Raw genomic sequence first — 13682 nt, forward strand, 5'->3', positions numbered from 1 at the left:
AGCGAAGTGACCAGGTGCAGGGTGGGAAGGAGGAAGATGAGGGGCTGGCGGATTACTGGGGGATGGAGGGGCAGGCCCCCATCCGCGTCAGAGTAGCCCTTCACATCACTCCAGAAATCTTAGCATTTATAAAAACCGGCACATTTATTCTGCAGGGGCCCATTTTCAAGAAGCTCAAGGTGAAGGTGGGAGAGGGGGTGTTTCCCCCCCTTTCCCTCTCTCCCTCATCTTATTTTCCGCCGGGGGTAAAAATGGCCTGGACCCCAAAACCTACCCAAATAAAAAACCAAAAAACTGAGGTTCCAAAAAGTTACAGCATCTTAATTCCTTATAGAAAAGGGGAAAGAGCCAGAGGGAAGGGAGGTCCCTGGGGTGTGGGGAGGTGCCCCCAGCCTGGTGGGACATCCCCCCCCTTAAATAGCTGCCCCACGTGGGACAAGCCTGGGGCGATAGCATTTAAAAACTCCCCACACCCCATTTTATCAAAACCAAAGAGAAAAAAAATTTCCCTTTACCTCCCAAAACCTAAATATATATATATTTTTTTTCTTAAAAAAACAAAAATTTGAAGGCATTAAGCGTTAAAGTGAACCTAGAATAAGGGAATGTGAAATTCCCTCCTTCCTTCCCCCTTACTGTGGGGTTAATTGGTACATCCCCAGCAGAGGAACCAGCCCCCCCCAAGGGGATGGCAGAGAGGAAGGACCAAAGGGAGCAAAGGGTGGGGGCCTCCCCAGCTAATCAGCAGCCAGTATGGGTGTGGGCGTGGTGCCCGGGAAGCCACACCCCCTCGGAATTTTCCAAGTGGATGGGGAGTGGGGAAGATGCATTCCTGTGTAGTCTTCAGCCAATTCCAAGTCAAGTTGAGCCAGGGAAAGCAGGGTGACAGGCGGGATGTGCGGAAAGGAGAAACGGGATCTCTGGGCCCTGTGGTCAGGGGGAACCCCGCTTCCTCAGCTCCTGGACAAAGGCTGGAAGGAAACAAGGGGCAGAGATCAGGGGCAGAGCCTCCTCCCCTTCCCTTCCAAAACAGGGCTTTTCCCAAAGGACACGATGCCTCCAAAATAAATAAGGGTTTAAAAAAAAAAACCAACCTCACCTTCAATTATTTCCTCTTTTACTTTCTGCAATTCCTTCCTCACCTCTTCCAGAAGCTCCTGGAAATAATGGGATGTAACCAATCAGGAAGGGTGTCCGGACTGGCAGAAACGAATCCCCCCTTTCTTAATGACTGATGGGCCAGAGGAAGGAGATTCAAGACCCCCCCTACACACACATACACAAACTTGACATCATTGACGAGGTCACAAAGTGACCGGAGAATTCTAAGGGAGAATTCTGGACCCTTGGAGACAGAAGAAAGGCACTGGAGAACATCCAGTACCAGGGTTGGCAAATACATTCTAGTCCCCTGCCAACTCCAATTGGTGATGGATGTCTGGGGACGGTGCGCTGAAAAGGATTCTGGGTATTTATCAGGAATGAGTGCAGTGATAGATTTGTAAGGTCTGTCACAGGCACTGGCAAAGAGGGTTGTGGTGTCTGTGTCATCTCTGAACTGATCCAATCTCTCCATTTCTTAGACTGGAAAACTGAGCTTCCCAAGGTCTTTTCTAGAATCACATGGTGTGTCAGTGGCAGAATCTAGACCCAGATCTCCTTTCTTCCTGTGACCCCTTTCTAGACCCTGTCCCCTGCCCAAAGGTACCTGTTTCACCCTCTCCAGGTCTGATTCATCACTGGAGCTGGGTGTAGAGGGGTGGGCCTCGGAAGTGGTCACGGAAGACGACGACTTCATCCTGGGAGAGTTGGTGTGGTTTGGGACAGAAACGAGGTTAGAAAGAGGGCCTGCCTCCCCTCCCTCCCATTCCAGGGGTCACACTGGGTTCCTCCCTGCAAATTTGGTGAATCCAACTATTTTGGGGTGGAGGGTGGGGCCCCAGTATTGATGGCCCACCTTGGCAAGGTTGTGCTGTTCTTCTCCCAGGGTCTCCGCACAGATTCTGGGGGACAGACAACAAATCAGAAAGATCAGCGACAAGAAATGTCTGGACTCAATCTTTCTCCCACAGCCTCATCAGCCCGTGTTCAAAGAACCATCTCAGGAGACTACAATCCCCAGCATTATTTGCACAGACTCTCCCTTGAGAGTGCTTTATATGTGAGAACAGGGCATCCTGGGACTTGTAGTTCCTGTGGCTAGACTGGGCTCTCACTCACCACTATGGGCTGGGAGTCTGGCCTCTGGCTCCTCCTGCTGGTGGGAAATAGAACTGTCATGAGCCAGCCCCTGCCACACCTCTGCTCTTCCTCCATCAGCTTCAAACCCAGCCCAGCCCTAACACTCCCGCCTCCCCAGTATCCCTACCCTAGTGGTACAGCGTAAGGTGTATACGGCAGGAAGAGCCCCTAACTCACATTGGCAGATTCATCCTTGGGGGCTTTCTCCCCAACTTGTGTGGCTTTCCTTCTGCAGGAGGGCAAGGCAAAAACAGATGGCTTCGTTCCTCCCTCAGCCACTCGACAACTCCCCTTCCCAGAGTTCTAGAAAGGTGGATTCTACAGTGCAGAGTCTGGGAATTCATGAAGGCTAAGACAACCTTAGCTTCAGAAGTTAAAGAGTGCTGTTTTTAGATTGGGGTGGGGGTTTTTACGACTCTCACATCTGGGAATCACAAAATTCTAAGGGCAGAGGGCCCTAGCTGAGACTGCTGGGACTCCAGAAATCTGCGTTTCCAGATTCTGAGGCAAGATCTCCTACGGTCCTAGAATTCTGGGTCTTAGAACATTCTAGAGGCTGCCTAGGTGGTTGCAAACCTCAGCCATCTCAGGGGACTGCAATCCCCAGCATTATATCCCACACCTGGCTGTCAAAGGGGGAACTGTCACCCAGACAAACAACAAAAGGGGAATCTGAGCCCTCCCCCGACCTGGCCCTACTGAACCGGAATCTCAGGTGGTAACTGCTGGGCTGAGGGGTTTGTCCACCGGCATTGAGGGCTCCAGGCTCAGGCTCACCTCCGGGCCAGCATGGCGTTCATCTCTTCCATGAGCCCCCCGCCTGTGCCTCGACTGCTCTCAGCTTTGGGGGCCGGGGGTCCCCCTGAGGCCTCCTCCTGCTGGAGAAATTACAAAGAGGATGGGGCTTTATGGGCGGGCCTCCTGGCCTCCCAGCTCTCCTATGACGCCCCCAGGCGACCTTGGCCTCATCGCATCACCCCATCAGGACCCAGTCACCCCACACCCTCCACGCCTGGCTTCCTCACCTTGCTGACTTTCCTGAGTTTGGCTCCGGCAATGGCTGCGGCCAGGCCGGGCGCCCCGGCCCCTCCACCACTGGGGCCTTGTGCTGTGGGCAGAGGTGGGGCAGGGGGCGGGCCTCCCCCTGCTCCATGCCCAGCAGCCGAGACCCCCGAGGAGGGCAGCCCAGGGGGTGGGGGAGGACCCGGAGGAGGGGGAGGTCCTGGAGGTGGAGGCGGTCCCCCAGCTGAGGGAGCAGGTGGGCCTGAAACAACACACAAAAAGGAGGGGTTTTGAGAGAGAAGCCTCATTCTTTGCTGTCCAGCGGCCCACCGCCTCCTCCAGGGAGGTCCTCCCGAGGTCACTGGAGCAATCACCTGAATTGGAGACTCGGCGCTCACGGTCGGCGTACTCCGGCTGGCCAGGCTGCTGCCTGAGGAGGGTATGGAGCTGCCATCACGCGGGGCCCGAGGACAGCCAGTAACCTCCCCTTCTCGCTCAGAGGTCTCCGGGGAGGCTGGCTCCCAATCCCCACCCGTGCCTTCCTTCCCTGGGGGCCCAGGAAAGGGGTGTGGGGGAGGGCAGGGACAGGCAGGGACCAAGATGCCAGCATTCCGGTCATCAAACTATCAAGAACACCTGAATTACAAAATGCCCAGGATCCTGGGCCCAGGATTTGGGGACCCAGGAGGTTCTGCCACTCTGAGTGTCAGGACTTTCTCCAACTCCAGGAGGTGGGGGTTTCTGAAAGCGGTCAATTTCTAGTCCCCCGGGGAGATGGAACATTCTGGAAACTGACAGTTGGAGCATTCTGAACTCCAGGAGTCAGGGGTTCTGGAATATCCTAGAACTCGGCAGTGGTAAGGTTCCCCACCCAGGGGCTGGCCCCACCTTTTCTGCTGCTCCACCTCCTCAGGGGAGGGACCGTTCTGGACAGACCAGGCAGGAGCTGCTGCCGGTGGCGGCGGGGGCGGAGGCCCACCTCCTGGAAGGTGAGAGGAAAAAGGGTGATGAGTCAAGGCCGGAACTCTGCCCCACCCGTTGGCACTTTCCCTCGGCTCTCCCAGGCCTCCCAGGAATCCTGCCCAGAGGCGCTCACTTCCTTCTTCCCCCGGGACCCTGCGCTTGGGGCTGGAGTGTGGGCACCTGGGCAGACTTCTGGGATGAGGGCCAGCACCAGCCTGCCTTGACTGAGCTGTGTGAGGTGGAGGCTGGGATGATGCCCAAGTGACAGGGGGGACAGCGAAGGCCCAGAGGGGCCAGTCACTCGTCCCAAGTCCTGCAGACTGGAATTTGCAGGAACAAGACTGACTCCAGCATCCAGGAGTCAACCGCTGACAACAGTGGCTCAGACCCCCAGCCTGAGACCCCTGGAAAGGCCGAGAGTCTCTTCCTCACCCATCCCCAGGCCACCGGCTCCCGAGTACTTGAGGCACCCACCGTGTTTTTCTGTGCACCCCCAGTCAAGCAAGCCCTTCCCCACGGACACTGAAGTTGCATGCACGGCAGTCGACCACCTAACGCCTCGCTCCTCAAAGTACTATCCTTGGACCGGCAGCCTCAGTATCACCGGGGAGCTTGCTAAAAATGCAGAGGCTCGGGCCCCAGCCAGCCCAACTGAACGGGAATCTGCACTTTACCCAGATGCCCTGATGATTCGTGGGCATGTTCAAGTTTAAGAAATGCCAACTGGAGATTTTTTCCTTAATATCAATGCCTGAAAAGTAATTGACGATGACGATATAAGTCAGTACAATTGTTACCTCGCGAAAGGGCACAGGGAGACTTCTGGGGGCTGGAAACATCTATCTCTTGATCTGGGAGGCAGTCACACGGGAGTGTGCCTGCGTACAAATTCACGGAGCAAACCGTACCCTGAGGAATCGTGCGTTTTATATGTGGGTGCACACAGGAGCCCACACAAAATCCTTATACTAATTCTCCACAGCGGCAGTGAATTAGCCCCATTTTCAGCTGAGGAAACGGAGGCCCAGAGCGGCAGCCGCAGGCCCCACGGCAGAGCTCAGGGGTCCCCCGGCCCACTGTTTCTAACCTTCCAATGCCTCTAGGGCGCTGGCCATGCCCGCGGCAAACTGCGCTGCATCCTCCTTGCTGCCGAAGTTGAGGCCCCAGACCTGGCGGGCGTCGCGCCACTGATGGAAGTTGGGGGTGGCCTGGTTGTACTTGACACCCCGGATGATGGCACAGTTGATGACCACCTGGCAGGAGGGGAGAGGAGGGGGAGGGGTGGTGGGCACAGGGGTGGGGCGCAGCTGGCACAGGGAGAGGGGGAGGGGGGCTTCACCTGCTGGTCCGGCTGCATCTTGCGGCCGACCACCCGGAAGGAATTGGCCGTGGGGTTGTGGTAGATCTGGACGCGGCTGAAGGCCTGGGGGCCCGTGCCGGCAGGCAGCCATCGCTTGTTGCTGTCATCATAAAGCATCACGGTGGCCCGGCTGGAGCAGATGACGGTCTCGCTGCCAGGAGCGGGGGACGGGAGAGCGGCTGGTTAGCCAGGGGAGCACGGCGCCCTCCCTCCAGGGGCCCATCGCCCTCGCCATCTGGGTCCCCGGGGAGATCTGGGAGACAGAGTGTGAAAGGAAGAGAGACACACACAGAGAAGAGGGAGACAGGCGGACGGGGAGACCCGGACAGACAGATTGGGAGAGAAAAACAGGCAGATGGGACAGAGAAAGACAGACAGACAAACAGACAAACAGGGATGTGAGACAGACGAGGAAAGAGAGAGACAGTCAGATGGGGAGAAACAGACAGGGAGAGTCAGACAGACGGACTGGAAGAGACAGACTGATGTGGGGAGAGAGGTGAGAAAGGGAGTCAGATAGACAAAGGGGAGACAGACTGAAAGACAGACAGACGGGAATGGAGTGGGGGGAAACAGATGGAAAGGCAGGGAGGCAGCAACAGAGATGCAGGTAAGTACAGAGTGAGAGCAGAGGAGGGGACCCGGGAGAGGGGGGACGGGGGACGCGGCAGGAGCTATGGGCAGCACTGGGAACCAGCCCCTCCCGGCGCTCTTAGAGCCTCGGTGTCCCCATCTCTGCCAGGGTACTCGGACTCCCCTCCCCCACTCCGGGCTCCAGTCGGAGAAGGAAGCTGTGAGGTTCAGGGGGGAAGGGTGGTGGGGACCCATGCTGGATCCTGGGCTCGTGCACTTCCTGCTACCACCCCATTCACGCAGCCCCGGGCACCAACCGCCATCAGCAGACACTCCCTGCTCTGTCAGGCCCATGTCTCTGCTGTGACCCAGAAGGCCCGGCCCCACCCTCCCGAGCAGGTGACAGTCGCGTCCCCAGACAGCCACAACCCAAGGCCAGGCTCGGGGTGCCCAGAAGGAGCACCTGCCCGGGCCTGGGGGTCGGGGAGGATTTCCCAGAGGAATGCACATCTGACTCAGCCTGGGGGGGGGGGGGGACGGTCAGGAAACCGGCTCAGAGGTGAGGATCTGAGACCCACTGCCAGCCCTGGGTTCAAATCCCAGCCGAGACACCTACTCCATGTGACTCGGGCTGGCGACCTGCCCACTCAGGACTCATCTTCCTCGTCTGCAAACTGGGGAAATGACAGACACCACCTCCCAGGGCAGTGGGAGGAGTAGCGAGTCTGGGCCCTTAGTAACTATCAGGATCCCTTTCTCGAGCACCCAGAACAGGCACCCCTGGGGCCCTGGACAACTGTAGCCCTCCCAACCCCCCACCAGTCCTCCTGGGGAGGGTCAATGCTCCCCCCGACAGTGAGGAAACTCAGGCTCCCAGATGGGAAGTGACTTGCCCAAGGTCACACGGAGACCAGGGGGAAGCGCGTGTCCCTGCCCCCACCCCACCCCCACCCCACCCCCACTGCCCTTTTTCCTGAAAAGAGGAAGTTGGTGGTCAGAGGTTTCCGGGGAGAGAAATTACACCCCGCAATAGTTCCATCTGTACCAGGGCTGGGGGCTGGGGTGTGACGCTGAGCCGAGCAAGACAGGCCAGGGAAAGCCCCTCTGCAGACCCAGCTCCCAGTTCCCAGGCCAGGAGGCTGAGCCTCCAGGCCCCCCCAAGTTTACATAATTGTGGCACCTCCCTCTCATGAGGCCCTTCAGCTGGTCAGGCGCCCTAAGCCCTTTCCTCTGGGCACAATTTTATCCACATTTTCAAGTGAGGACTGCAAACAGAGGCCCAGAGAGGTTGAGTGACTTGCCTGCGGTCACACAGCTAGTGAGTAGCAGAACTAGGATTTGAACCCAGGCCACCTGGCTCTAGAGCCACAGTCTTAACCACTGGGGACTCTGTGGGCCCTACCCAAAAAGCAGGTGCTATTTCCAGAGAAGTGCAGCCTCAGGGGCTGTTTCTGGCTCCCATTGCCCCTAGCAGGACCAGGTTAAGCCTCACCCACACCTGCCACCCACACCCAGGGCAGACTCTGGCCAGGTGCCCAGGGCTGTTGTTGCTACTCCGCCCTGGCTGCACTTTGCTCTCCTAGGCGGCCCTGCCCTGCTGAGGTTCTGGCCTGGCCGGAGAGCTGGGCGCCTGCTGAGTGACCCCAGGCTGGGCCTGCCCCTCTCCAGGTCGCAATGTCCCCATTACAGCAGAAGGATCCTGTTAAAACACAAGTCGGATCATGTCCCTCCTCTTCTCGGAATCTCCCCTGGCTCCCGCAGAATAAAAGCCAAGTTCTTTCCATGGCTTGCGTGAGCTGCGTGATCTCTGATCTCATCCCTTCCCTCCCCCCAGCTCGCTGTTCCAGCCCCACTGCCCTATTCCAGCCCCACCAGCCCGCATGCTGCTCTTTCAACATGCCAGATGCATTCCTGCCTCAGGCCTGTGCATGTGTTTCTCCTCAGCCTAGACTCACCTCCTTCAGGTCTCTGCTTAGACGTCACCTCTTCCAAGAAGCCCTCCCTGACTACCCTCTTCTCTCATCCCATGTCCCACATTTCCTAGCCGCGATCCCTGTCTGTCTCCCCAACCAAAACATCAGGACCATGTAGGGATGGGATTTTTGTCCTTTTTGTTCACAGCTATGTCCCCAAAACCTAGAATGGCGCCCAGCACATAGCAGGTACTCAACAGTTGTTAGTCATCTGTAAAAAAGGAAAACCCAACCACAGCTGACATTTATCTGCAAGCCTGTGTCCCAGACACTGTTCTGGGTACTCAGCTCCAGTTTCCACGGTGAACCTTGCAATGACCCCAGGAGATGGACTCTGGTGCTTCTCTGCGTGACAGATGAGAAACTGCGGGCACAGAGAGATGGAGACGCCTGTCCCAGGTCACCCAGCAAGTAAGCAGAGGGGCTCCTATTTGAACCCAAGTTCTCAGCCTCATTTAAAGATGAGGAAACAGTGCAGCTGAATTTTTTTTAAAGGTAAGGTATAAAGTGGTGTGTATCAGAGGTTAAAAAAAAATGTGGGGAGGATATAAATACATCTGCACACAGAGTGGTGATATATGCAGAGGCTGCTCTGAGGAGGGGCCCTGGGGAGGGTGCTGGGGGGGGTGTGGAGCGGACTTTTCTTTCTTAGTGTTTACCCTTTTGAATCGCTTATTTCTTTTCTTTCTTTCTTTTTTATCATGTACTAGTTTTACCTATAAAAAACTATTTCATTACTTAAGTTCAAAAAAGAAAACTATAAACCAGGCAAAAGCTGGACTTTCACAGACAATTTGTTATAGAGATTGAAATGGGGTCTGCCTAATTCCAGTGGTCTCCCGGGGTCTTGAACCACCAATTTGACATGAAAGAGCCTTAATCCTCAGCCAGCCCAGGACCTAACCCTCCCCTAAAGTCCTCACATTCTGGAAAATTCTAGCAAATGGTGGATGAAAGAGAGTTCAAGTCACCTCCTTGTCGTGTGGCTTTACTTCTCTGAGCCTCAGTTTCCAGCCCTGGAAACTGTAACTCACTGGGTTTCTTGTAAGGATTCAAAGAGATAAGAAAAGCCCTAAGCTGAGGACCAGAACTTGGCATAGGCTCCATACAGGGAAGCTGAGAGTCAAAACAGGAGGGAGAGAGCTTCCCATGACTGGAGGCAATCAAGCACAGTCACTCTGGTTTACTCGAACCTTCCAGATTAGAGGCTTGCCCTTCCCTTAGCCCCTTTATCCCATCTCCAAGATTTACCCCATAGCCCCCTTAAACCATAAAACTTGTGATCCACTCCCCAAACCCCCACGCACACAACTTTTCCACACTACAAATCTTCTTTAAAGAACCCTGGTTGGGAACCACATCTAGGGTCTGTGGGGCTTGTGTCACTCTAGTCCCTCCTCCCAGACAGGCCTTAGTTTCCCATAAAGGAACAGGAAGGTAAAAGTTCCCATCTGGGCATTTTTTGCTTATCTTCATTATCTTAAGTGTTCATACAGTGAAAGCATATTATTTGTATTCTTTTTAAAAGACCATTAAAGGTTTTAGCTTCCTTTTTCTCTAATAGCATAATAGTCCGGAGACAGCCCTGGGTTCAAATTTAGGTTTGCCCATTTCCAAACTGACTTTAATAGGCAATTTGCTTAATTTCTCTTTGCCTCAGTTTTCCCATCTGGGGGAGGGGCAGTCATAATAGCATCAATCTCTTAGAATTGCTGTGAGGATTAAACTTAATCAGGCACCTAGTACAGAGCCTGGCACAAAGTGGATGCTTGCTCAAATGGTCTCATTATTTAAAAAAAAATTAAAACAGCAATAATAATTACTATTATTGGAAGAGGAAAGAAACGGACCCAAATTCTTCTTGAGTCCCCTCTGCCCCGGGATTCTCAGACCTCTGCCCCCCTTCCCGGCCTTCCCAGAATCCCAGCTCAGATTCCTGGACACAGCAGACACTCAACAAATATTTGTCAAACTAGGAGAAAAAGAACTATATCTTGTCATTTTCCATCTTAGCATCCTCTCTTTCAACTGCCCCCAAGACCATCTCCAGTCAAACCAGCCAGAAATCAGAGCATCCTGGTCCCCTCCCCTCCCGCAACACAGCCTAGGAATTTCTGAGTGATCTTGGGCCAGGCTTTTCTCTCTCTGAGCCTCAGTTTCCCCAGCTGCCCCCGTACAGCGGCATGGGGCGTTCTGAATCCTAGCTGTCTCAGGAAAAGGGGCCAGCCCAGGAAGGCGGGTGTGGCCATCGGCAGGGAAGACCCCACAGGAGGTAGGAGTAACCCTCTGATGGGACAGGCATCAGCAACTTCTGCCACCCCCCAGGAGGTGGGAGGTCCCGCCCGGCCAGCAGTAGGGGGGCCCTGTGGGAGGGCCAGGGCCTCGAGGCTGGAGGGGGGTGGGAGGCCGGCCCAGACATTGCTCCTGCCCTTTTACGGTCTCCGAGTGAGGCAGCCCTCGCTCGGACATCCGCCATCCGCCTTCCACCGCGGTGCCTGGGACCGGAAACGCGGGGAGAGGGGGGCGAGGGGCAGGGCTGGGGGGCAGTGGGAGAGGAGAGTCCCCGGGGAAGAGGGTGAAGGAAGAGGCTCCTGACCACGGCCCCCTCTCCAGGGCAGACCTTGAAGGCATGTTGCTGTATGAGAAAAGGGTAGGCAGGAAGTCTTGAGGGTGTCTGTGGGTGCCCCTTGCTCCCAATTTTCCAACACTTCCTTTCACATCAGAAGGAACAAATGGGGGAGGGGGATTCTCTGACAGTCATAAAAAGGCAGGCCACCTTGATGTCAGATGGCAGGGGTAGGGGGAATGGGGAAGTGGGAGGATGTGGGCACCACGGGGTTAATCCCTATCGGTCTCCAGGGGCCTCCCCCCTCAAGCTGGGGGCTTTGGGGCAGGAAGTCCCTGAGAGAGTGGAGGAAGGGAGATAGTATTGTCAGGCTCAGGCCTCAAGGGAGAGATTATGGGGGGTCAGGGAGAGGGGAGAATGGGGGGGCCTAGTCCGGTCCCCCAGTCCGCACTGGCCCCGCCCTCCGGTGAGCCCAGGACTTTTGAGGGACCCAAGACAAAATCCTTGGGTCCCCCACCCCCAGTGTTCAATTCCTGGGAAGAGAGCTGGAACTATCTGGGAAGCCTGGGTCCCAGGGGGAGAGGGCTATGACCTTGAAGCCTTCCAGCGCCCCTCCTCCAACCCCACAGCTCCGGATGGCTAGGGTGGGGGGGCGGTGGTGAGAGAAGGGGGAGGCGCCGTGGTGGGGAGAGCAGCCGGCCCACAGCGCTCCTTGCCCGCCCCCCGAACACCAGCTGTCTCGACAGGTGAGTCAGGAAGACAAAGGCCCCCATTCCCCCAGCTGCCGCGCCCCTTCCCTCCCCAGGGCCGGGCAGGTGGGGGAGAGGGCCGCCCTGCTGGCCCGTGGCCGGGGCGCCGCCCTCCGCACGGAGCGCTCGCTCAGTCCTAGGCACAGCCCGTCTCAGCAGATCGTGGGTGGGGAGCAGTGGGGGAGGGGGGTCCCACCAGACTCTCCAGGCTGCGTCTGAGTCCCTGGATCCGTCGGCACCAACCTCCTCCAGGAGGACGAGAGCACCCCCAAATTGAGAGGGTTAAGTACCCCCGAAGTTCAGGAGCGAGGTCCCACTTGGGAAGACTTTTCCCAGCGCCACGTAAAGGGGGACCCCGCAAACCAAGCTCTACGTCTCAATCTCTCTTCCAGGACCCCCAAACCGGCCCCCTACAATCCCTCCCGGAGCCCGAGTTGAGATTTGGAGGCGAGTCTGAGCCCTGCCTGAACCCTGGCCTCCCAGCGGGGAGTAGCTACCAACTTGGAGGTCCTCTGAAAAAGTCTTGAAAAAAATCCGAGAGTCCTCGGAGCGCCCCCAAATCCGAGGGCTCCCAGGAGAAGCTCACCGGCACCACCCCGAGCCTGGGGAGTCACGGGGAAGTGGCCAGTATTTGGAGCTCGTCCCAGGGGGCTCGACCTCAGATCCGAGGCTCCCCATGCCCTGTCCCCAAATTCGAGCCCGGAGCAAGCTGGGGGGGAGGGGGACAAAGGCGGGGCGGGGAGCCCGCGCCGGGCGGGGAAGGGGCTGGGGGCAGATCCAGGCTCACCTCATGGCTGCTCGGCGGGCGGGCGGCGCGCCCACGGGCTGGCTGCTCCCGGGGCGCCCCGGGCTTGAGGTTCAGGGGTTCGGGGCTGGCTCCAGGCTCTGCTCAGTCTCCCCCAGGGTCCCGCCCCATAGAGTCCGGCTTCCTGGGGGGAACGTGGGCCGGGGCGGGTCCTCGGGCGCCTCCTCCCTCTGGGGGTGTGATGGGGGGTCCCTGCGGCAGAAAGGGGGTGCGGCGTCCCCTCCCCGGCGCGCCCCCTCGGCCGGCGGCGGCTACAATGTTACTCTTACTACTGTACTTCTCTTCGCTACATTTCGTTCCAAAATTCCACTCCCCGCACCCACAATGCCCTGCGTCTTAAAGGGGCCGTCGACACCTCCAGGCGGCGGGGTGGGAGGCTGGAGGGCGCTTAAAAGGGCAACGCGGAACCCCAGCCTTCCGCTATTTGCCCCCGCCCCAACACTATTGCATAGGGGTGCACGCTGGGGCTCGCCCCCAAATTAGAGGGGAAGCTTGGTGGAGGGGAAGGGATCCTTCCTTGATCTCTCGTTCCCTCCCACCGGGGAAATTCCTAGGAGGATCTCAATGGGGTCACAATTTGTTCTCACCCTCCCCACCTCCCTATCGACTTCTGCATTTCTTTACATTCTGCTCATTTAGGAGGGGGGCAAGGAGAACCCTCTGGTGTAGCATAGTCTCTCCAATTTTCTCCCTTAAATCCTCCCGTCGGACCCCGGCCCCCAAGGTCTCTCTTCTCCGCCAATTTAGGAGGGGTTACTCAGGGGTGAGCCCCCTCCCCCGCACAGGTGGGGGATGGGCGAGGAGGGCCCCCTCCCGCTCACTGCCCCCCGCCCGGCCCGGGAAGGTGAGGAGGAAGTGGGCCGAGGGGGCGCGGCCGGCCGCTGACTCACAGCCGCAGGGTGGGGGCGGGAAGGGGTGGGGGCGGTGCTGGACCTGGGTGGGGGTGGGACTCCAGGTCCCCGTGTGGATAAAGCCCCTGGCCCCCTCCCCACGCACGCCCCGCCGTGACTCAGTTTCGCCCGCGGAGCATGGCGGGATCATCCAGCAATGGGAGCGCACCGAGGCGACGAGACCCTCCCTAGTGCCAGCTCCTGGGAGCCCCCTCCCCCACGCGCCGGCTACCCGCTGAGCCCTGACACCCTCCGAGGCTTCCGCAGCGGGTCCCGCAGGCCACGCCCCGCGTGACGTCACGCATGTGGTCACACCCCTCCCGTAGAGCGCCACCTGGCCCGCGTAAGGTGCCCTAGCCAGGGGCAGGAGTTTAGGAAATCTTGTTAGACATTTACAAATAGGTAAACTGAGGCCAGAGAGAGGGAATAAATATGGGCTATAGCCCCCTTGCCTGAGCCCCCAGAACCCCAGTAGCGCTTGAGTGCAAGGTGGGAGTGTAAAACCACCAATTCTCAGGGCCCAGCTACTAAGTGAGGCAATCAACCTTCCCAGCCTTTGT

At 57.6% G+C, this 13682-nt stretch overlaps 1 protein-coding gene across 4 annotated transcripts; it reads right to left on the reverse strand.

Annotated features, from left to right (window-relative positions):
• Nucleotides 1-117: 117 nt before the first annotated feature.
• On the reverse strand, nt 118-12923 carry VASP (vasodilator stimulated phosphoprotein). 4 transcript variants are annotated; one of them, XM_087421549.1, is made up of 13 exons: nt 12215-12923; nt 5546-5717; nt 5294-5459; nt 4132-4225; nt 3618-3673; nt 3267-3505; nt 3019-3116; nt 2419-2470; nt 2221-2254; nt 1958-2003; nt 1709-1799; nt 1100-1157; nt 118-971 (listed from the first exon to the last, which is right to left on the reverse strand). In XM_087421549.1, exons 1-13 carry the CDS (start codon nt 12217-12219, stop codon nt 934-936), a joined length of 1149 nt encoding a protein of 382 aa, XP_087277675.1. In that variant the 5' UTR covers nt 12220-12923; the 3' UTR covers nt 118-933. The 4 variants fall into 4 exon arrangements, with proteins under 4 accessions (XP_087277675.1, XP_087277673.1, XP_087277674.1 ...); XM_087421547.1 differs by having other exon boundaries at nt 2221-2257; nt 12215-12920; XM_087421548.1 differs by having other exon boundaries at nt 3019-3119; nt 12215-12919.
• Nucleotides 12924-13682: the final 759 nt, after the last annotated feature.

The sequence above is a fragment of the Ceratotherium simum genome, chromosome 33, assembly GCF_057802395.1.
Source record: "Ceratotherium simum simum isolate JZ-2026a chromosome 33, ASM5780239v1, whole genome shotgun sequence".
NCBI classification, from domain to species: Eukaryota; Metazoa; Chordata; class Mammalia; order Perissodactyla; family Rhinocerotidae; genus Ceratotherium; species Ceratotherium simum.

What these genes read in the sequence shown, in the direction of transcription:
- VASP (XM_087421546.1), bottom strand. An exon ending in CGCCCTAGAGGCATTGGAAG is followed by an intron (nt 4,226 to 5,293) that starts GTTAGAAACAGT and finishes CTCACCTTCCAG; the next exon opens with GAGGTGGGCCTCCGCCCCCG. An exon ending in AACGCCATGCTGGCCCGGAG is followed by an intron (nt 2,471 to 3,018) that starts GTGAGCCTGAGC and finishes GCCCTCCTGCAG; the next exon opens with AAGGAAAGCCACACAAGTTG.